At 46.6% G+C, this 24606-nt stretch overlaps 1 protein-coding gene across 2 annotated transcripts in view; it reads right to left on the minus strand.

Moving 5' to 3' along the window:
* Positions 1-9820: 9820 nt before the first annotated feature.
* The window catches only part of RABGEF1 (RAB guanine nucleotide exchange factor 1), a 30650-nt gene continuing 15864 nt past the window's right edge, over positions 9821-24606 (minus strand). The window contains exons 4-10 of one of the 2 annotated variants that reach the window (XM_055001382.1): positions 21664-21684; positions 19162-19325; positions 17101-17182; positions 16511-16643; positions 15695-15786; positions 14518-14774; positions 9821-12397 (exon numbers count right to left, since the gene is read on the minus strand). In XM_055001382.1, the coding sequence (XP_054857357.1) occupies positions 11999-12397; positions 14518-14774; positions 15695-15786; positions 16511-16643; positions 17101-17182; positions 19162-19325; positions 21664-21684 (1148 nt within the window). In that variant the 3' untranslated portion in view covers positions 9821-11998. The remainder of the gene's footprint in view (positions 12398-14517; positions 14775-15694; positions 15787-16510; positions 16644-17100; positions 17183-19161; positions 19326-21663; positions 21685-24606) is intronic. The other variant, XM_055001383.1, reaches the window with a different exon arrangement.

Consider the following 24606-nt stretch of genomic DNA (forward strand, 5'->3'; position numbering starts at 1 on the left):
AGCAAGCTCCAAGTCTACGGCTGCTCCTTTCCCCCTTGACAAAGCAAGGGCCCAGCAATTCGTGGCCTTTACCGCCCTCTGCAGAGGTTCCATTCTCAGTGCAGCTCCTTGGAAAACATGAGTAAGAAGGATCATAGAAAGACTCATCCCCGATTAGAGACGGGAGAACCTAAGACAAAACAATTTGGGGGAGTTCCTCCCTTTTTCCCCTCCAAGAAGACTTTTCCCCCAGTTTTTCCAATGGAAATTCAGAGGAGCACTGGGGGCTGGGGGAAGTGCCACTGAAATATCCTCTGCTTTGGATTTATGTATTTATTGCTCACGTTTTCCACTGATAGTTTGAAGTAGTAGAAGATCAAGATTGGGGTCCACTAGCACCTTAAAGACCAACTAGATTTCCAGGGTATGAGCTTTCGAGAGTCAGACAAAAAGAGCTCTAAGGCTCATACTCTGGAAATCTAGTTGATCTTTAAGGTGCTACTGGGTCTAGGGGTTGCCAGTTTCCCTTACGCCCCAGGCAGGAGTTTGGAGGCCACGGCACATGCCTCCATGACTCCGTGCATGCGCGTACACCTGCATGCCCCTGGCCTGTGTGATGACATCACTTCCAGGGAGTGGTATTATCATGCAGACCACATGCAGGCCCAAGTTGGGCCAATTTAGCCCAGATTGAATGGCTGCAGAGCGCAGGAGTACTGCTGCGTTCTGCAGTAGGCCAATTCGGCCTGAATCAGACTGCTGCCGAGTGCTGCTGCGCTCTGCAGCAGCCTGATTTGGGTTGATTCAGCCTCAATTTGGCCCCAATTCGGGCTGCTGTAGAGCACAAGGGCACTGCCAGCGCAACGACATCATTTCCAGGGTGACATTGCGCCCCTTGGGAACACACGCGCAGTGCTCGTTCTAGGGTGCCTGCGGGTGGCAGGCAACTTTTGGGAGCTTGCCACCTCCCACCGACGGGTTGGCGGACAAAGTGGCAAACCCCCAGGAGTTTGCCCGCCACTGGCGGGCACCTGGGAACCCTAACTGGACCCAAATCTTACTCTCTCTCACTGAGACTGAAAGTGGATTGCACAGGAATTTAAAAACAAGCCTAAGTCCAATACAGAAATGGAAAATAGCAGAAACAAATATGAGTAAATTGACATGGCATATTGAATGACGCAGGAATTCCCAGTTGGCACATATCTGCATCAACAGTACTAAGTCAGTAGGATATTCTGCAATCCCCCTCCTACCAAAATGTCTCTATAAGCCTTTTCTTACACTACAGTCCTATCACCTGAGTAAATTAAGAGAAAGGCTTTAAAAATGAATGAAAGGTAAAAATCAATGAAAGGCTTTAAGACAAAATGTTTCTTATAGTATGAAGATGATCATTTAAGACAATCCACAGCATTAGAGAATGACAATTCCTGTATCTACGGTAGATGTGCATAAAGGATGTGCATATTGTTTAAATGTGGCAAATTGTGTCCACAGTTAATGAGCTAAAATATGCATTATCTCCAATATGGTGTAGTGGTTAGAGTAGGGTTGCCAGCTCCAAGTTGGGAAATTCCTGGAGATCTGGGGGGTGAAACCTGGAGAAACCTGGAGACAGTGGGGTTTGGGGAAGGAAAGGACCTTGGCATGGCATAATTCCATAGAGTCCACCCCCCAAAGTAGCCATTTTCTCCAGGTGAACTAATCTCTGTGGCCTGGAGACCAGTTGTAATTCCGAGAAATCGCCAGCCACTACCTGGAGGCTGGCAACTTTGGCCATCACGCACTCTGAGCCTAACCTCACAGGGTTGTTGTTATGAGAATTAAATGGGGGCAAGGAGAACGATGTAAGCCATTGAGGCTCCTATTAGGGAGAAAGGCAGGGTACAAATAACGAATGCTAATAATAATAATGTTAATACCCTATTTATAACTGTTGGCGATTGCACAGCAATTAGATATAAGTTTGCAGAGTTGCAGAGTTTGATAATAGCGCAATGGAAACAAGTAGACAAACGTCTGTGATTCTAGCTCTATAAAAATAATACTTTACCACATAATAGGGTAAAAAGGGTACATTTGGTAGGAAAAACAACAAACAGTTTCTGACTACATCTTGATAGTCTCAACTAGGTACTAGAGAGAGAAAAGCTTAGACTGCATGGTCTAGTGAAGTAATAGTAGAAGTGGACTGTAGTAGCAGACGACTGAACAAAGAGCAATAAAACCTTAGTATATGTTGCTAGCCAATTGCCCCCCCCCCCAAATAAACTGGCTCATCCAATAGACAATCTTTAATTCCCTCATTAAGACTAAAGACTCCCACTTTCTCTGGTGGGAACTTCTCTCATGCCTAAGTGGGTCCTATGCTAACTAGCTATCTGACTAAACAAAGAGAACAACAATTTAACTCTTTCATAACTAAGCGTAGGACACTTGCAAAAAGTCCAACAATAACATTGAATGCTTCAAGTTTAATTCAAGATCCAAATAAGCTGCTAGTCCTATTGTCACATAAGACTGTTTCTCGTGTTCTCCTCCAAAACAGAGTATGGATTTATTTTTACTTTAAAATATTCATAACTTTGGGACCCAGAAAGGGGAAAGTCATCCACTTCTACCTCTCCCCAGGCCCTGGTTTTCTGATTTACTATGCCTGAACATGGAGGTTCCATTTTGCTAGTATGGCTAACAGGTGCTTAAACCTCCCCATCCACAAATGTGTCCTTTAAAAATAAAAGTCTAATGACTCTCTTTCACATCTTACAAGTTGCATTCTATGACAGTCATCAAGAGCAGCAAGAAAATTAAGTGCCATACATTCATGCTCAAACCAACCCCGGTGTCACAATGTGCATGGAATCTATCGTGCACAGGAGATGTTTGTGTTCATCTCTTCCTCCTCCCACCCCTCAAACCCAGTCATGTGTTGCCAATTTCCCTCTCCGCCCAAAGCACCACATACATCTGTCACATCCACTCAAAGTATAAATAGGAAAGGAGGAGGAGATTTCAACACATCTGAACTGCTTGGTGTATTGACAGCAGTTTCCAACGCTGCCTCGCTGCTGGAACCCGACTGCATCTCAGAGCTTCCCAACATAAACTTGTGCAAAGGGGGAAGGAATCCTCCTCGAGGACTTCCATGTGTTTGGAACATCTGTGCATCCTTTGCAGGGCTCCCTTTGTGACAGTCAACACCATCCAGATCTGATGTATTTTAAAAGCAGCAAGTCCAAATTAAGTTTTGGTTCATTCTGAAACTGAAAGAGAGAGCAGATGCTGCTGCTGCTTCAGGAAAGCCACGCGCAGGGCTCATTTCGAGGGGGAACGCGCCGGAACACAGTTCCGGCAGTTACCCAAGAGGTCACATGTCAGGTGGCCCCACCCACCTGACTCTCAGCCATTTTGGGCCCGTTTCAGCCTGGATTGGGGCCAAAACGTCCCAGATTGGGCCTCTGATGGGTGGTGGATCACTCTCCCGCTCAGCAGTGGCCCAATCCTGACCATTTTGGGCCCCTTTTCAGCCATTTTCAGCCCCTTTTTGCCATTTTGTGCCCAATTTCAGCCCTGAATGGCCAGGATAGGTGATGTCAGGGGGTGTGGCATATGCAAATCAGTTATGCCAATGACACACTTCTGATGATGGCAAGGGGCGTGGCATATGCTGATAGGTTATGCTAATGAGTTCCTCCAGCTCTTTTTCTACAAAATGACCCCTGGCCACGCATACGTTGAACTCAAATATATTTAAGCTCATGTGTTCGAGGGTTTGGAGTATCTTTCTCTCCCTTGCTTTGGAGCTTCCATCTTGGAAATCTGGGGACTTGTTTACAGCTTGAGCCTTACCCTTCACTACCATACCTTGCACCAACCAAAGGAGGTACACACAGCAAGTCGATACCAATCATCCAAGGGCCCTGGGAAGGTCATAAAGGGCAAGGTATTCTCGACCTCTCCTGGCTTTCCGCAAACGATGCAAAACCAAACTATTCAAACTTTTTACTCAGATAGGAAGGCTGTATTGTAGGGATGGGGTCTCAGATGCTTCACTAATGACTTAGGGACCGTAGACTTCACCACTGTGTTGCCTTACATATTATCTGTTACTTTAAACAGGGCTTTTTTTCTAGGAAAAGAGGTGGTGGAACTCAGAGGGTTGCCCTCGGAGAAAATGGTCACATGGTTGGTGGCCCCGCCTCCTGATCTCCAGACAGAGGGGAGTTTAGATTGCCCTCCGCACCGCTTGGCTGCTCGGGGGCGCGAAGGGCAATCTAAACCCCCCTCTGTCTAGAGATCAGGGGGCAGGGCCACCAGCCATGTGACCATTTTCAAGAGGTTCTGGAACTCCGTTCCACTGCATTCCAGCTGAAAAAAAGCCCTGACTTTAAATATGTACTCCTATGTATCTCCTGTGCTCCTTGTTGTCTAGTGTCAATCCTAGAATTGATTATGTTCAGTTTCAGTATTTTTTTCTACTCTATATTGGATTCTATGTTTTTTAAACTTGCGTCTGTTTACCCTATGGCGTTGTTTGTGGAAATGTCCTTGATACTGTATTGAAATGTACTTGATACTGATTGTACTAATCTCATACTGTGTAATCTGCCTTGAGTCTCGGTGAGAAAGATGGACTATAAATGACATAAGTAAGTAAATACCACACTCCAAAACCCAGGAAGGGGCCTTTAAACTTGCTGCAAGCATCCCCCCTCCCATCTTCTCCAATTAAACCTAGATTCATTCCATCGACAGAACACGCACATACTTGTACATTTAGAGAAGTATGCACACAAGCGCATAGCCTCAAAGTCACGTCCGACCGCACACACCCGCCACCGAATTATCTCCCCAGCTGTGCCAAGAGCAACAGATTGAGCGGTGACTGTTCCAGCAACCGGGAGATGAGTCATTATTATTAGCGCAGGATTATTTTAATTAAATACTGTTTTGCATCCTTAACTCTTAATTTTTAAGATGATTATAAATATTGGTATTAACAGGAGGGGGGCAACCAGCCAAGCAAACTTCAAGAGAGGCAGCAGAAGGCATCAGGAATTGATGTGCGGCTCCTGGGCTGTCTCAGAAGATCTAGTTCTGTTGATACAGACCCAAATGCCCACGAAGTCCAAGATCCTTTTCCTAGCAGCGGCCCTCCAGAAAGCCCTAGATAACCAACAAACGGCACCACCAACCCTCCTCCTGGTATGTTCCCGAAATCTAGCATCCAAAGATAAACTGCTCCTGAACATGGAGGCTCCATTTGGGAGTAGCATAAATCGATAGTCACATCTAACACGGTGCCCTGCCGGATCTGAATAAGTATCCATCTAGTCCATGATTCTGCTCCCCTGATTAGCCAGCTGGATGCCTCTGGGAAGCCCAAAGTACAGGATATGGAAGAAGCAGCCCCTCCTTAAAGCTTGGCATTCGCTTCCACTGGACACAGAGGTTGCATTTGGCTATCACAGCAAGCTTTCCCCTGTGCATTTCCCCAATCCCCTTTTAAAGCAAGTTAAATTGTTGGCCGTCACCGCATCTTGCAGCAGGAAATTCTGTTGAGCTAATAGTGCATTCGGTAAAGTAGTGCTTTGCTTTGTCTGTTCTGAATCTAGTCCCCATCCAGGACAGGCATCCATCCAGTGCCTCTGGCGTGGACCGTACTCGTGTTACGAAGCAGGGGCACAGGAATGCATGAGGGGATGATTTCATCTTGACTTTAAGTCCCTCCCAGTTAACGTCAGGCATATGTAAGCAACCTGTGCTTATTAGCGAAGCACTCCGTGCATGCTCAGACTCCTTTGAGTCATTGTTCATTCTCCAGAGTAATTGGTTAGGAAGCATCATTTCCAGCAGAAGCTTATGCTTCCCAAAGTTTTGCTAGCTGCAGACAATTGTTGGCTTCCACCCCCACCCACCTCCCCGATTAAAACCAGAGTTCCATTCAACACTTGAAGATATATTATATGCTTTTCCTCGATCAATTCCCAATTCAGGCTTCCACCTTGCTGCTGCAAAATAGCCCAATTAATATAATTGGGAGGGGCAGTGCTTGGCACATGTCTACCAGCTCCATGAGACCAAGGTTGAGCTTCTATTTCCTTTCCTGCTGCAGATATATAAAGCATAGCCAGAGGGGAAAGCTGCAAGTTAGGAACCAAAAGGCTCTTAGCCCATGGCTCACAACATGTGACACTGAGTGTGCTGGGATGGCATTGTGTGTGCCAACCCAGGACTAGCCTTTGTTTTCCTCATACTGGGTTTGTCTTTTTTAAATTCTGTTTATGTTGGTATTTTTGTGAGATGCTTTGGATCTTCACAGTTCCTTTAAAAAAATTATGAATTTTGAACAGGTCACTGCTTGGGTGTGATTTTCCCCAACTTTCTTTTCCTTAGTTAGTTCATGTCCTTTTTTCCCTCCCCTCTAATACATGAGCGTTGATAACACACTGCAAAAAAACTGACAATTTTATTTTATTCCATTTCTATCCCGCTCCCCAAGCAAACAGGCTCAGAGCAGATCACAAAACATAATAAATACAGTAACAAATTATAACTTCAGTTAATCAATAAAATCTCTATATAAAACGGTTGCGTCCATTTTGCACATCCATCAGACACTGAACAAATCCATGGGGCAGAGTGGCCAGCTACCAGATGAAAGCAGTCTAGGGGGACAACACTTCCCTCTCCTTGGCAGGAGGCCAGTTTGGTGGCCCTCGATCATTTATTTCCACCAAAGAAAATATGTAAGCGAACACATCACAAAACAAGTCTGCTACGAGCACATCGCTGGCTTTATTGGAGCATTTTATCAGTGTGCACACATGTGGCGATACTGTGGAATGGGGTGGGGGGAGAGATGTGAAGGAAACAAAAGCTGGCATGCACCACACATGCCCCAACTCCAGAATGGACTTTCAGAAAATCTGCTGGCCAGGCTAGATAGAAGGACTCTAATCTCGTATAAAGAGAAGTGCAGCAATCAACCCCCCCCCCCTGCTTTCTTGGAAATCTTGATAGCCTTTGGAATGCTGAAACAGACACCAACGGAGTACAGACTGACTGCTGCGCATGTTGAAGAAGTGCCTGGTAAACCCTGACGCATTGGGCGGATATTTTTTGTGTATGGTAAAAACCACTAATAAAGGAACAGATCCCCATTTTTAAAAATGGACAGTTAACCCAGAGGGCATAGGAACCTTGGACAACCCTTGGCAAACACCAGATCAAAGGCCTCCAAGATAAAAACCCAAATGGACCATGAATATTTAATGCCCATCAATATTTAATTCACAAAGAGGAAGATAAGAAGAAACTCCTATATACCACGCTGCAGAAAGGTCCTTATAGATTTCTTGACAGCCTTCGGCAGAATTTTTGGGCAGATGTCGAGGGAAATCAGCATCCTGATCTTTTGCTACAGGCATTCAAGGCAAGGCCTGATTTGATCCAAGACAGAACCGTCAAAAGGGTAGGCAGACATTTCACTGAGATCATATTGGATAAGGTGGCTCAGGTCCGGCTGTGCTGGGAGTCCACAAGATGCTGAGAAAGCATGGCTGAAACTTTTGCTAATTGGGGCACATTCTTTGCAGATGTAAAACTGGAGGCCACCCAAAAGGTTTTACATTAGGAGTATTAGTGCGGCTCCTCTTCCCTGGTTTCCTACACAAATTGCTGGGTACAGCTGTTCTCTGGAAGGAGACAAGCCTAGAGCAGCTGCTGAAACAAGAGATGTAACAGACAACCTCTTCTGAGGGTGTTTTTTGCTGAGTTCTTGCCATCTCTCTCCGAGTAGATTGATTAACTGCACATACAGTAGACACAGACCACACTCATAACACCTGCTCTCCAAAGAGGCTGCCTATTGCCTCTCTGAATGCATAGGTAAGCCTACAATATTTTTGCTTCAGGAGCAATTCGATCATTCTGTTACTCCCAATGCAGAATTACTCAACCCCAGAAGGAAATGACTGCAAGGAGGCTTAGGCCAAAGCAGTGAAGCACACAGAGACACTGCAGGCAACTGGTTTTGTAAGAGGGATACTGTGAGTTTGCAAGCTTTTAATCAAGGAACTTATTTATTTTGACAAATAGTTCTCTGTCATGACATACCAGTGTGCCCCAGCCAACAGTTGTTTGGAAGTTACGGGGGCTCACAGACCTATCTAAAAGCAACCTCAAGGAATGAGAAGTTGGCCGTGGCTGGCTGTGGGAGAGAGAAATGGGTCTTGGCTGAGAGTTGACAGCAAAGACACACTGATCAGTCTAGCCCGTAGGAGATCTCCATGAAAGGCCCAGCCGTTGCTCCATCAAAGCCTAAAACTAAACTGAGACCTTATATATAAGACCTCTCTCTCTCTCCCCCCCTCCCGCTCTCGCTCTCTCCAAGTAGGGTCAGGTGACTGCCAAAGCTCTACCCCTCAAGCAAACTTGCGAAGAATCTAAGAGGGCAGCAATGCACTCAACTGTAGAACACTTTGGCATGGCCTTGAAGATTCACGGACAAGGACTCCTCCAGTCTCGCAACAGATCACCATTTAACTACAGGGTTCTACAACATCTCTGCACCATGCGCGGCACCCAATTCCTTTTCCCTTTGCAAGGCGATGATGCATATTACCCAGTTTCCTTGCAGGGAGCTTGGTTAGCTATATTCATTAGCACAGTGACTGCTGGGGCCACCACCCTCTATTATGTCAGGATCCAGCCCTGCCCGAACACAGGAAGCTGCCTTGTATGGAATCAGAGCATTGGCCCATCAACTAGTATTCTCTGCTCAGACTGGCAACAGCTCTCCAGGGTCTCAGTTGGAGGTCTTTCACACGACCTAATCTTTTTTTTAAAACTGTAGATGCCAAGATAAAACTGGGGAACTTCTATAGGCCAAGCAGATGCTCTACACTGAGCCACAGATCCTGAGAGTCCCACGTCTAGCCAGGGACCATATATATTGAATTTTAATTTTAATTTCACAACTGACTAGACCAAGGTAAACTGACCAAGCTTCCACGGCTGAGTGGGGTTCAATCCTGAATCCCCCAAGATCTCAGTCCGATACCAACCACTACACCACACCCACAGAAGTGAAAAGCACAAGTTCATGTACCATAAGGCCTCAGCTCTACCAAAGGAGAAATTCATGGGAAGGGAGTATTGTAGACCCACATCTGCTGTGTAGGGGCTGGATTTTCATGGATATTGTAGCACAGTGGTTCAACAGCTGCAAATTGGCACTCTGCCGGTTTGAATCCCTCCACTGCCATGAGCTCTGCAGATGGCTTTGGGTAAGCCACTCCTCTCAGCCCCAGCTCCCCAGCTGCAGGGCTTTTTTTCAGCTGGAACGCTGTGGAATGGAGTTCCGGAACCTCGTGAAAATGGTCACATGGCTGGTGGCCCCGCCCCGATCTCCAGACAGAGGGGAGTTTAGATTGCCCTCCGCGCCGCCAAGCAGCCATCTGACCATTTTCTCCGAGGGCAACCCACTGAGTTCCACCACCTCTTTTCCCAGAAGAAAGCCCTGCTGTATTGTGGGGATAACAGCCCACTTGGTTGGGGAGGGCGGACTATAAATCTAAGTAAATAAATAAACAAACAACACTGGCTGTTCACTGTTCTGAGTGGGGCAATAATCTGAATAGAAGAGCATGGTTATTATTACCACCAATGGTAGCCCCTCCCACTTTATAAAACTCCACCTACTCATACAGCTGTCTGCATAAATTTTCCATTGCTAGTAAAAAGAATACAGTCCTGCACTTCCCAACACTTCATGTTTTATAAGAGAGAGAACAAAAGGACAAGACACCAAGTCATATCAACTAGAAAGCATGAGTTGCATTGTACATGGTTTATTTAATGGCAATTTTAGTGACAGCAGCTAGAATTCATCTTTTTTCTGGAGTGAAAAATGTATACCTGGATACCAGAATTAGCACCTAGTGTAACACAGAGGAAAAAGAAGCCCCTTAAAAAAGAAGCTCTAATCTAATTGAGGGCCTTCTGTGATCAAAGGCCAAAAAGAGAGTCAGAGGATCAACTTGCTCACAATTTAATGGAGGGGAGTCAAATACTTACCTTTGAGACACCAGGAAACCACATCTCTAAAAGAGGCATTTAAAAAAAAAAAATCGGACAAATCGGTCTTGGTCGAAACTTATTGCAAAATGCAGAAACACAGTGCAAAAAAAAAAAAACGTATTAAAGAAAACGTTATCCAAAGTTACGTTTAGGTTATAGCTGCAAGACCATTGCAGGTACAAATGAAACAAGAAGTTTAAAATACAGTTTTAAGAAGTGTGTCCCCTGCTGCAGCGCAAAGCTATTAACACTGTCGAGAGAAGAGTCTCTCTTTGCCTCATGGAGTGACTGGGCCTGGGGATTCTGGCTGTGACGCGCAAAGCTTGTAGCCAGTCTTGCCTTCACCCACTCAAGCCCTTGCTTGTGAGCTTGGCATCCAAGGGAGTCAGACGCCGTTTCAATTTAGCAAGCAGAACTTTCATCTGCCAGGGCTTATCTTGCTAGAGGAGGGGATTCAACAGTTGTTAAGAACACTGGAAGAATGGAGGCGGGGAGTGGAGAGCAATCACCTGCAGTGACTGAGAGATGGTGGCATGAAGGGCTTTAGGGAGGGCGGTTAAAAACACACACAAAGATGGACTTTATTCATCCCAGAGACTCCAAACTCAAAGACTATCTAAACATACACCAAAACATAAAAATTTAAGGTAGAACCACAGGACCTGCTCCGTACTGCCCCATTTGGCATAACACTTAAGGAGGGCACGTGGCCATACAGGAGTGGATTGGATGTTATGTCAAATATGTGGAGCAGGTCGAGGTGGGTGTGCTATTCAGCGTAAGGGTCAACCAGCCCTTCACTGTGAAGGACAGTTCTCACACCTTGCTGAAAACAGACCGAAATGAAGTCCCGAGCAAGGGTGTGAAGGATCTGGGAACTCTAGCTCCCCCTTGCCCGAGGCCTCCATTTCCCCCAATACACTGTAACAGCTGCAGACCAATTCTCAGGATCCTTTGCAGTGGCACGATAAAATGGTCTTTCTTTTTTAACAGAGAATGCAAATTTCAAATGCACTAGCACTGAAGCATGGGGGTAAAACCATTATTTCACCACGCATCACCGTCAGCTCATGTCCTCTGGCTTCTAAGAGCAGCATGGATCAGCTCTAATGCTAGTGGCTGGGAGGGGGGAGCAGCCAGCATCCGAGGTGATTCTTTCATCTCCAAAGAGAGTCATGAGGAGCAACTGATGTTGCACACTGGCACACAGCAGGGGGCGTTATTTTGGTGGCTGTCAAGATGAGATTAGATGAGAAATTATAAATAGTAGGAGGCGAGTGCTTACCCAAGTTATAGCTGAGTCCCAAAATCCGTGCCTCTTCCCCATAACACGGGCTTCTTTTCTGTTATCCGCCCTCCCCCAACAAAGCCATCAAGCAGTGCGCTTGCTCTGTTGATGGTGAGGAAATTTTTTAAAGCATCATTCCTTACAAGATCCCATGCAGTTAAGAAAGACACTGAATGTTTCAGTCCTATGTACAATTTTAAATATTTTACAATAGATTTCCTTAAAAAAAAAAAAAGTACCCTTTTAATTTTTTTAAGTTCCAGCTCGGCATTCCTTTGCAAAGTGCTGATCTTCTCCTTTATTTGGGGAGGGGACAGGAAGGGCCAAACACACTTCAGTTGATTAAAAAAACATATTTGGAAGGAAAAATTGTAAACCCTCCCCACCATGTTTCATTAAAATTACATTGGAGTCATGTAAAAAAAAAAAAGAATAGTTAAAGTCAGTTCACCTTCACCAAACACACAACCCTGAAAAGAAGCCTATTTCTGGATATAACAAACACTGTCAGGCAACCCCTGCCGGTCATAGTACCTCTAAAAATGTGCCAGTTTTAAACTTGTCTGATAGATCTCTCAAGCCACCCGCCAAGAAGCAGAAAAGCAGAGTGAAGGAGTGTGCCTGCCGCAGCTCCAGGAGTGGCTATCATCCAGCATACACCTGAGGCTGCAAAGGTGGGGGCAGTTTGTCATTTTCTACATTTTCAGAGTCAATGGCTGCCAAGGCTGGGTTGGGGGGCTTTATTTCCAAGGGATACTTTTCGACAATCTCTTGGACTTCCTTCGCAACCCCATCGGTCCAGTCAATCAGGTCCCTCTCCAGTTTCTTGGCCTCATTCATGATCCTTTCCTGCTGCTCGTTGAGCTGGGAGAGAAGGTCAAGGTTCCTGTACATCTGCCGGACCCCCACGCACATGTCAGCTGACCAGTTCTCAGCTTCTTGTTTCTTCGGAGATGCTTGTCCGGACATGTAACGGTCAAAGTCTTCCTGACTCAAGTTTAGGGACTGTGCATCCAGCTTCTCTATGAAGGCCACAGCACAGCACTAAAAGAACAAAAGCATTACTTGTAGGTTCATGGACTCGTATAAAAGTTAACCACATACCCACAATGCACCAAGCAAAGAGCATGAGGCTGTTTCAGCACTGGTATTCTTGAAATACCACTGTCAACAGAAACCCCCCCCTTGCTGGCTTCCAAATGTCTAGCAGGAAACCATTTACGTCCTTTCAGATTTTCTCACTAAACCATAAGAACTAGAAACTTGCTTTGTTGTTTCTTTTAAGTTGAACGTATATTAGCACACAGCTCCACAAATCAAGCCAGCACGGATGACAAAACAAAAGAGGTTTGCAATTTATTAATGTAACATTATGAAATAAGAGAAACCTAATAAGATGAAAAAAAATTATTTTACAAAAACAAACACCACTCCTAGGGCTTATTAAATATTCCCCATTAACCTGTTAATACTGTAGATCCCAATCTCGCTCAACAATTGATAGCCAAGAGACCTTCCTTCAGCAGATATACAAGCATCCATTGATTTACTATGACAAGAGAATGAAGAGACCTCCAGGGCTACCAAATGCAGCATTCAGGAGCAATAACCCAGTTTAGCATGATCACAACACGGGCGACTCTAGGCTGTCAGCCACAACTGCGAATAAGGAAAATAGTTAGCCAATGAGAAGCCAACTCTCTAGTGGATCAAGCAACATTTTGACTCACTGATGGCCTTTGGCTCAAGTTTCCAACACTCCTGGCATCCAACCTTTTGGATGGTTGCCAACAAGCACAACAGTCTCCCACTATACCCTTCTCAGAAAACCTGCATCCACACAACCCCCGCCATTAGCTTTAATAACGTGTCACTGTGTGTTAGAACAAGCAGCCATGTAGTGTCAAACACATCATGCACCAGCATTACAGAAAAATATAGTCCAGAGCCTTAGAAACTAATGCAATGCTTTTCTGGTAGCAGCAGCTCACCGATGGAATGGCCTTCCCCTTGAGCAGTAAAGTGAGCTGTGGCTCACGAAAGCTCATGCCCTTCCACAAATTTTGTTAGTCTTATAGGTGCTACTGGACTCTTGCTCTTTTCCACTGCTACAGACAAACACGGCTACCATCTTGATCTAGCTGCCCCTTGAGCCTCACCTGGCACCTATGCTACTTTCTTAAGTGCCAGGTCAAGATGTTCCTGTCGGATTCTCCCTAGGGATTGATCTTTTTAATATCATGCTTATACACACTTTTCGCTCAAAAACTGTTTTAAACTGCCCAGTCCTCTGCATTGTGCTCTGGCTCAGTTTTAACAACTTGTAATGTTTTATGTTTTATTTTGTAAATTGCCTTAGCAGCATAAATATTTTCTAAACAAACCCAAAAATTTAATCTAAACACGCACCGAGAGTAACATGGCCACCCAGGCATTTAAGCGTCAGATAGCAGCACTTAATTTGAAATCTTTTTTAAGTACAGCCCATTAAATTTCCAAAGCTGCCTCCTAACCAGTCACATGTCCTAATGTATACTGGCTCCTATTAATTAACTCTGGTGAGTCAGGACAGCAAAAAAAACCCCAAGAGCACCAAGGGGGAGGATTGCTTAAACAATGGAATCATTTCATTCATCTGGCCCTGAAGAAACCCATTTCGCATAGATTAGCCAATCAAGGAATCCATGCCTATTGCAGAGGAGCCTGGGAGCCATTCTATGGCGTGTTACCTAAGACTACAAAGACAGCGCCCGCTGGATCTGACCAAGGGTTCAACTAGTCCACCATGAGGTTTCTAGCAGTAGCCAACTAGATGTTTCTGGGACATCCCAAGCAGGACATGAGCAGGTAACCCGGTCTGAGTGGCATTAGCCAGGTAAAATCAGGCCTAACCCTTGCTCTGAGTATGCACACCTTAGAACACGTCCCATATACCTACTCCAGAAGCTGCATGCTACAGAGGAGGATCAGCAATGCCAGTTTGCCTTAACAGCAGCCTGCTTTCCATTACTGATCTTCCCATCACTAGAAATCTGGGTTTCCTAAAAAAAATCCCAGGCATCTGAAAAGACAAGTGGGAACAGGATGAGCTTCTCTCATCCTGCAGGTGTCTCAAGACTGAAAGGCTCACTTATCCTGCCCCCATAGCGAAGTGCTGGACTTACCAGGTTAGTGAAGTAATAGCCGTCCTCCCCCGTCATTAGCCTGCTGGGATTGCAAAACCGAGTGATATACTGGATGTTGGACTGCAGGCGGGGCGGGTTGCCCTTCAGAACAATATAGATGAGAGTGGGCAGGAAGTCATCGGCGGAGGCCGGCTCGTCCTTGGTGGTCCGGATGGCAGTGAAGATGTGCTTGCTGCAACTGGTGATGCAGGCCAGCTTGTCCCGTGGCACCCGCTTTGAATCCATCTCAATGATGTCTGCAAGGGAGAAGGAAGCCCAGAAGGGTCAGGAGAGTTACATACTGGCCAGCAAACCAAGGCTCCAGATGGATACAAGGATTTACCTTGTTGGGCTGACTTCCTAAGTTCAAACCAATAACCTGCCTCCCCTTCAGCTCTAAGGGGGGATGCCTTGGAGTATCAACTGAAGGGGTGAGTGTAAGCAGCCAGGGAGGGTTCTTGCCTTTGCAGCCTGTTGGTCTCCTTGAAATACCTGGTCAGCTACTGCAGGAAATTAGATTAACTTTTGCTCTAATCCAGCAGAGCTCTTCCAACATTCTCAACTCCAGAGCTTTTGCTAGACATCAAATACAGTCTCTCTTTCCACAGCTTAAAAAAATTCAAAGGGTATCATGCCACCAGCTCTGTAGTGCTGGAAGGCAGTGCCCTCTGAGCTTGGGCAGAACACTTCTCCTTACCCTGGAATAATTACAGTTCATTTTCCCAACATGAGGAATGCTGATTGTCATCATAACGTTAAAGATTTGCATTTACACAAAGATTTATTTCACCTGTTCAAAGCACGTCCCCTCATATAACCAACCTCTCCCTCCAACTGCAGATAGGGAATGTGGGGCTGAAAAAGTAACGTGCTCACCTAGAGAGCCAAAGAAAAGGTCATCTTGAATAAGAGAATCCTTTGGGCTCACAGGTCAGACTCCTCACCCCATTCATGCTCTCCAGGTGAGAACATCCAAGGTGGATGGCATGGCTTCCTAAACCCAGAACCAGGATTTCAATGGACTGTGAGGTAGGTTAGGCTGAGTGTGTGTGACTGGCCCAAGGCTATCCAGCAAGCTTCCATGACAGAGTGGGAATCTGCATCAGGATCTCCTAGATCCTACTCTAACTATTGCACCCCATTGGCTCTTAACTATTCTGGTAAGCCCTCCGTGTACCTGTGATTGCTTTCACCACCACATCAGAGACTTCTGGGATTTCCTCGTTAACAGGAACACAAAGCATTTGCGGAGTCACCCAGTGCAAAGCCCTGCAGAGGAAGGGAGAGAGAGGCAGCGAGATACTTTGCTATCCACGGTAAAAAGAAAAGCAGGAAGAGCCCAACTCCCCATGTCTGCTCAGGGCAGCAAACTCTAGGGCAGCATTTCCCAACCTGTGGACCGCAAAGCCTGTGAAAATAGATCTCAGGTTTTGGCAGTTTTCTTGATTTGTGCATGCTTTATTTTTCTAAAGTGGGTTAACCATAACAAGTAAATTTGGACTTGCAATCACCACGCTTAAGGAGGTTGGGAACTACCACTCTTGGGCAGCACTCAGAGGTCTGAGAAGGCCAAAGTCCTCACTTTTGAACTCTTTCAGCCCCTCTCAAAAATCCGTGCCTCCTGGAATCCATGCTCAGTCTATTTCTTTTTTTTTTTTTAGTTAATTTACAAAATCATTATTCAGCGTACTTGAACAATGCTTGTGTCTGTAGGTGGCCTAGTTTTGCTGCTTACATGACAACCATGAGTCACTTATTCAGATACAGCAATTCTGTACTACAGTCAAAAGCCCCACTGTTTGTCCACTGGAGGCAGCTTTATAGAATGTTCCCAGGAAGTCTCCCATCTGGGCATTAACCAGATCCAGGTCCACTTAGCTTCAGCGAGACATACATCAGATGCTCTCAGACCAGCCAGGTGCAAGGAATCCCTTCGGGGGGGGGGGGCGGAATACTCATCATTCTCCAAACAGAGACCTCCCCAAACCAATACCTGATTCTCCTTTGGACAGCAAGGTCCTTTTTCTCATCCTCGGTAGTTTCCGGGCAGAAAACATGTTTATACAGGCGGGTCATGATGTACTTCTCGATCTGGTCCATTGCCATTTCCACTTTTTCTGGGGGCACTGAAAGGAGGGAACATACAGGAACGTTCCATTCGCAGCACGGACGGCTTTTCCTGGGATCTAAGCAACCGTCAGCAGAGTCTGCACAAGCTGCTAATTGCATTCCGAAAAACACCCTCTGCTTTTGGTTTTTTAGGCAGGGCCAAAGCTCCTTCATACGTTAATCCTGCAAACCGTGACAAAACCGGGGCTTGACTTCCAGGAAAAGATTGGGCTTGTTTTCAAATCAGAGTTTCTCTTGTGCACAAAGGAGCAAAGCCTTTCCTCTTCAGGGGCAGAAACAGAGCTTTCTCAGATCGAACATGCTCGTCTATCTGCAGCAGGACTGGGAAGTTTCCCAGGCAAATGTGTAGAATAAATCTGACACAGAAAGGCCACATCTGAACATATGCAAAGATCAGGAGCCCGCCTCTCCTTCCCTCTCCCCTTGGGGCCCTCCTATGGAAACGGGCAATACCTTTCCAACGGGCATGCAGCTTATCTGCCACGTTCTGATAGAAGTCCTGGGTGTATTCGGACTGCTCTTCAATGCTCAGCTCCTGCAAGAGAAAATCAGCTACGCACATGAGAATCGTCAGCGCTGGAAAAGTTACAGCTGCATTCCTACCCAACAGGAGCAACATCCCCCTGACCGGAGAAAGCATGCCTTATCTGTTGGCGACCTTTTCGCGAGATGAACACCTAACCTGCACTTTCAAAGTTCTCACCTTCTTCAGCTCCACCCCCACCACATCTTCTTTGCCGCCACCTCCCCCTGTCTTACTACCTCCATTCAGCACAAATCCACAATCGCTTATCAATTTGCTTTCCCGTCCCTGCGTCTCAGTGCCAACCACAACACCTCTCAGGTGGCTCTTTCAAAGCAGTTCCTCAGCTCGGCTGCAACTGCTTAGCAGGTTCAATCCCCAAGATAAGTTGGAGCAGAACCTCAGTCTGAGATTCAGATAAAACACTGCGAGTCACAGTTGGCAACACAGAACTCCAGGCGTCTCACTCAAATTTCAGGCCGTTTCACAGATGCATAATAAATCTTTTCTTTCCTGAAGGGGGAAACTGATGCATCCACCTGAAGCAGAGGCAGAACCAAGGGTCCACCTAGCTCTGTGTTGTCTACTGAGACGGGCAGAGAAAAGCCTTTGCCAACACTTGCCACCCCACCCCAAGATATTTTCACTGGAGACAGGGTCAAGGATCAAACCTGGGACACTGCCACGGTGACATGGCCTTTCAAGGGAAGGTCAGAGGGGGGAGAAGAGGGGATGGCTGCCTCGCTCTCGTCCAGTTCTTGCAGGACCCTTCTGCTTCTCTGCTGGGTTTTGTCTACAGTCTTATTATGGTCCCTGAACTGAGCATACAGGGCAGCATGGCTAGAGAGCTCCTCGTCTCGAACCCTTCAGAGGAGATGATGCCACAAAGCACAAACCCCCCCAAAAACAGCAAGATGCTCTCCCAAACCAGTACAGGCTTCACTCAATGGATTTCCTTAAGACACATTAGGGCATGTAGAGGGACAAAGGCCTGGCCAGGGGCGGGGAATCCTGTACAAAAGAGAAGTTTCTTTCTGTTATCTTTGAGGTCTCTGACCAACTTATAAGCTCAAAGCAACTTGCACAACGCTCCCTTTTTTGGTTTTATGACTGTTGGTAGTTTCTATTTCCAAATTTTTATTTTCATTTTCTTCCTCGTTTTGCCAACTGGCAAAAGAAGAAAAGGAGGAAAGACCTTAAAAAGCATCCTACAAATCAGCAGCTTGCAGCACCATCTGGGCATACTTGTAATGATTGTTCGATTCAACGCTAAAATAATGTTTTTTCCTCTCCCCCATAAATATACTTGTATTCTACTGAATGTTGTATTCTACCTGACAACTGGAAAGAGATTTCTAGGCATTTCAGTGATTTGTGGCCCAGCTCCCAGATGGTAAACAAAAAAAAGGAGGGGGGGGGGAATACAATTTTAAGAAATACAGAATTGATCAGAGATCGATGCAAAACATCAATGCAGAAAAGCAACAACATTGGCTTGAAAGGAAAGCCATAAGGAGGGCAAGCCAAAAAAAACAATAAATAAACCAGTCATAATGAAACAGGCCTTGGTGAAGGCCTGGTGCCTAAAACTCAACAGGCCAGGTGCCCAGCAGGCGCTTGAGGAAGGGGAATTCCACATTCCAGATGCCACGACATGAGGAACATAGAGCAGGGCCTCAGCAGGGTATCTGCTTTGCCAGGCAGGTTCACACGAGAGTAAGTGATCCTTGAAGAACCCTGATCTGAGGCCATGTAGGGCTTTAAATAATACCTTTCACATTCTTTAAATGGCATGTTCATTTTCTCTCTCTCAAGTCAGGCAGCACCGAACAAATTGCAATTCTCTCCCCCGAGATATTCTTCTGTTCCAATTCTGCTCCCACTAGCTCTGCGGAAAAAGCTCCTCCCTCAAAAAAAAAAATCCGGGAACAGCAGCAGCAGCAGCAGCAGCAGCCTTGATGCCCCTTGTTCCGGCTGGCAGAGGGACCTACCCGCTTGTGATGCATGGCTTCCAGAAACAGTTTGCACTGCTTGTAGATCTCCTGCCCGGCTTTGTGGTAGGGCTTCAGGAACTCGATAAAGTCCTTGGACACTCTATCTGTCTCCACGCTGACTTGCCTGCTTATAGGACTGGCAGCCTTGGTTTCCTGGACTTCTGCAGGGGAGGGAAGGGTCCAATCGTTAAAAATAAGTTTGGTAGCATGGTTTACAACAGTGCAGCTTGCCTGGAGGAACATTACAGGAGGGCACCTTATTTTAGGGATTGCATGCATGCAGAAAGACCCAAGTTCTGTCCCTGGCATCACTGCTGAAAAGGCCAATTCTGCACAGGACCCAGGCTTAGAGAGTCAGACTACCGAGCCATTGAGCTTAGCATAGTGGCTGGCAGCTGCTCTCTAGCAAAAAAAGAAAAGGTTTTCCACAAGGCTTGATACTGAAGTCCTTTTAACTAGCAATGCCGGGGAATTGAACCCAGGATCTTTTACCCGCAAAGTGTACGCTCTGCCTCTCAGCTGTGGGTTCTTACAGGATTCCCCTTCTTGAATGACAGAATGTGCAAGCAACCTTAGAACTGTAAAAGAACACTAAAAACCCCTCCCCTGGCAGGTTGAAGCAGACTTGAAAACAATTTATCCAATGCTTCTTCCAATGTTTTTGGAATATTTGAGACGCCTCCCACTGAACATGCAGATCTCGCGCATTTGCTCTTCCAGATATGCACACATGAAGCTGACCGTCAATCCATCAAGGACAGTGTTGTCTACTCTGACTGGCAGCATCTCTCCAGGGTCCTGGACAGAGGTCTTTCACATCTCCTACTGTCTGGTCCTTTCAACTGGAGATGCTGGGAATTGAACCTGGGACCTTCTGCATGCCAAGCAGATGTTCTACTACTAAGCCACAGCCCCTCTGTAGGTCAGTGCACATCTGCAGTGTAAAGAGGCTGCAGGCCTATCTGATCCCCACATACATCACTGTTCCAAGTGCTCAGCCTGCATTTGTTTCCTCCCCTTTCTGCTTGGCAGATGGGGCAACAGTAGGATGCATGCGTAGTCTTCCAGCTCATGTTCAAAGGGTTGGGACTAAAACATCCAACTGGGACCACCACTAGACTCCTGGATCAACAGCCCTCAAACACAAGCCAGTTTGAAGGATGTTGCAGAAAATGTGAAGCTAACCTCCAACCCCAGAAATTATTTGACAGGCTACTGCTTTACAGCCACGTTGGTCCAAAAGAAAAAGCCCCAAAGCCCAGAACGCAATCCCTGTAATTCCCTTTATTAGGACCAACTCAATAACTGATAACAGCAAGCAAGCTTTTGAGTTCCACAGAGCTCTTCATCAGGCCCCCCAAAAAGGAGGAGGAAGCAGATTTTTCTGGAGCACAACCACTGAGCCTGTGGCCTGCCTTAGGGTAAACCTGCCACCTTGACACCAAGCTCCTTAGCTCACCGCCCCCTTTATTCCTCCCAACCATTCAGGCTGCAGTTCCTATAAGATCAGTATGTATGGGAACTACCTGCAGACATTGTTTGCAGAAAGGGGAGAGACTGTGGCGCAGTGTTGGACACGGATCTGAGACACTCGGATTCAAATCCCGTCTTCCACGGAAGCTCACTGGGTGACCTTGGGCCAGTCGCTCTCAGCCTAACCTGTCTCTCAGGTCAGGCTGTTGTGAAAACGAAATGGAGGAGAGGAGAATAATGTAAGCCACTTTGGGCACCCACTGGGGAGAAAGCTGGGGAATAAATAAGCATCCCCACAAGAGAAGACTGGCCATCCCCAGCCTGTGCGTTTTACCAGAAAGCCTGTTGTTTTCCAAGATTTGGAATGCTGCAGTTTTTATTGGCCACATTATGAGCAGGGTATTCCAACCGGTTTTACCTTTAAGATTAAGGGCTGTTCAAGACTTCTTCCACAGACGTTGGATAATGCACTTTAGCCATCACTTGCAATGGGCTTTTCCTGTTTCAGTTGCAAATGATTGCTAAAGTGCATTGAAAGCACACTGAAGATGCATTATGCAACATGTGTGGAAAGCTGCCCAAGTCTCTCATTTGGAAATGGGGTGAGCTCAAATGTACCCACAGAGAAGCTTGCAGGCCTATCCCCAATCCTCCCTGTGAATGACCTCAGTGGGCAGGGGAGAATGGAGACAGTGTACACAAAGGTTGCCTTTGCTTTGTATTTCCTGCTGTTCCCTTCCTTCAGCTAGGAGAACCCTTCACAAGCCTCCTTTACCTGAGCTCATTTAGCAGGAGCTGCCCGAGACTGAACCGGCGACCTTTTGCATGCAAAGCAGGTGCTCTGCCACTGAGCCATGGTGCATCCCCGGCAGCAACAGCCGGATGAACAGGGGGGAAAGGCCCTTTTGATCCATGGCCTGACGATGGACAGGCCAGTTGACATCCAGCATGAAATATAAGCACAGCCTCACCTCCCCAACCTTAAAAGGTTTGCTAATTCTAGTCAAGCAGCGCCAAGTTACCCACCTCTCAACTTGCCAGCCAGCACTGTTCAGAACGAAGGATGAAATGCGAGAAGAAGATGTAAAATGGAGCAGGATGAAGCGGAAGCAGCGATGGGACAGAGAGAGAGAAAGAAAACACAAAACAGGAGAACGGTCTCAAACGGGCATCTCACAAAGACGACATCCAGGTACAGCAAAAGCTGCTTGACAAGGGCCGAGGCAAGGTGACAAGAGCACAGGACGTTGAAGGCACCATGTCATTTTCAAACCTGGCGACCTATTTCAGGGTCTCATCTGTGCTGGAGCGGAGGGGTACACTGCCAACCACTGCGGGGGGGGGGGGGCGCGAAGTTGAAGCAGCAGCACTGGGGCACTGCTTGGCCGGCTATGTTTAAAAGCCAAAAATCCCATTCACGAAATTCTCTGTTGATCTACACTGCTGATGTCCATGGAAATCAAACAACAGCAAGCGTTAATTTTTTGCTATGCAGCCATAGGTTTGCTCCAACTCTTCAGCAATGCTTCGTTTTCAGAAGATAAATCCATTTGTTCCAGTTGAATCTGGGTGTTGCCTAAAGGCACAGAGACTTCCATGAAAAAACTCTCCTTACACTTCAAGGACTAGGGTGCTTTTATTTGTTGCCATGGTTTGGACTTGGTTACTGAATTTATATTATTTGTTACTGGTATTCAAACGCCCATTAGCCAGTTTGCGAGGCCTTAGGGCAGACTTTTAAAAAATAAATGCCTAACTCATGGGGGGTTAAATATTTTAGCACATGCCAGCACCAAAAAAAGGCAAGCGGCTATGTCTGCAGTCTAAACTCACCCACTGCAGGTGCGGTCGCACCAGCCAAGGCCTGCCAGCCGCATTTGGACAGCTCCTCCCTGCTTGCTTTGAGCTGTACAAGGAAGCCCACTTGGCCTCAGCTCCTTGTCAGTGCTAGCAGCTCAGGCGGGCTGCAGAGCAACTGCAAGGTGATGCTCCAGAAACCTCAGCCCCTCTGCGCAAGAATTCCTGTCCCAACAGGCTCACTGCCAATGCCAAAGCTGCAGCACCAACACCCACCCTCTGGGACGAGGCTTGACCCTTACAAAGAAGGGTCTGGGGCTGGGCCTTTTGCTTCCGTCTATGATACGCTGCCACTTCACATCGAGCACTCTTCTGGAGCTAGTTAGACATCTACAGAGCATGCAGCGGCTTTTCACCAAGCCAGGTATTTCATGCCCATGAGGAAAAGATGCTTCCCTTCTGAGCTTACTCCCTCCCTGTTTGGCAGGCCAGATGAGCTCAGAGGTCTACAGTCTTGGGGTCAGACATGCAGTCTTGCACAGAACATATCTGTGCCCAACCGCTTTCTATACCATTCCACCACAAAGCTGATATAAAAGGAGAGGCTGTTACTTCCCCCTCTATATCTTACAACGTGAAATTCCACTGAGCTACATTTGGCCTGTACCCTGACCTGGATAGCCCAGGAGAGCCGGATCTCATCAGATCTCAGAAGCTAAGCAGGGTCGGCCTTGCTTGGTAATTGAATGGGAGACCTCCAACAAAGGCCAGGGTTGCAGAGGCAGGCAGTGGCAAACCACCTCTGTTAGCCTCTTGCCATCAGAGGTCTCCATCAGAGCCTCTCGCCATCAGAGGTCTCCATAAGTCAGCTATGGCTTGAGGGCACTCTCCTCCACCACATTTGGCCTGTTGCAGCAAGATAACATTGGTCACAATCCAGAGAGCAGCTGTACAGGTAGGGGCCCAGTACGACACGCACCTGACTCTTCTAAAACACCCTTGAGAGAAGAGCTGGCCAGGAAAAAAGAAATAAAACCATGCCTGGCACGTGATGCCCTGTCAGAGCAAAAAAATGGTACGGCATCAGAAAGGTGGCTGCAAGGGCACTGGCTTTAGGATTGGATAGAAAATTTTCGTAGGGCATTTGAAAGGTTACATTGTGCGGACATCTCTGATATGGAACTAGTTTGGAGTTTAGTCACTAGCTCTAAAATGGTCACTCATAGCAGCAAAATGGGAAGAAATTGGAACCCTCTTTGATAAATGATTTAACACTGATACTCAGTGGCTCGGGAGCCACGTGTGGCTCTTTGACATGCCCTCTTTGGCTCTTCTGAGCACTGATCCACAATTGCCCCATGTTTCAGGAAAGAGTGTATCCGGGTGGGACTTGTGGCTGGGAAGTGGTTCTCGCCTAGATACAGCCACCGGTTAAGTGCAGGTAAGCTGCGAGCCTCCCTGGGGTGCAGGCTTCATGTCAGGGATGGAAGCTCTTTTGGTTGATGATAAATATGGATGTGACCCCACGTGACCTGTGGAGTATCGCTGTTCTTTAAAAAAATCTGGTGTTACTGCTGTATTGGGAAAATTAACAAGTTACCAGAGAATGCAGAGGTGTAATAATAAATACTGGATATTATTATGTTTTTGGAATGAGAAAATATGTAACAAGGTTTATCTGCTTGCTTCCAGTGATATAGACTATTTCCATGTTATATGAGTTCTTTTTGTATATTTTTTCTCCATTTCAGCAACAAAAAGAGGGGGTGGCTAAATCCATGGGAAGAGAATGGAACCTGCAGGTTTAAGAACAGTTTATTGGTGAAGACCAGCAGGTAGGGTAGGGACAAAGAACAGAAGGGCTGCTGTCTACATGCCTTGCTTGTGGTCTTCACTTTGGGGAACCTAACCGTTCACGGGCGAGAAAAAAGACGGCCCTCCGTGTCGGATCTGACCCAGCAGGGCTCTCCTTAGGTTTTTTTAAGGCTACGTGGTTTCTAATGGCATAGGGTTCCCGAGGAAAGCAATGGAGGCAACTGCAGTCATGACAACATGGTCCGTAGCTGACCCAAGACATTCACACAACCCAAGAGACATGTGCAAGGTTACTTCCTGCACTTGCACAAAGGGAGGAATGCTGGTGAAGCGGGGCCCAAGGTGAAACAGATAACC

Source organism: Eublepharis macularius, chromosome 17 (genome assembly GCF_028583425.1).
Source record: "Eublepharis macularius isolate TG4126 chromosome 17, MPM_Emac_v1.0, whole genome shotgun sequence".
Taxonomy (NCBI): Eukaryota; Metazoa; Chordata; class Lepidosauria; order Squamata; family Eublepharidae; genus Eublepharis; species Eublepharis macularius.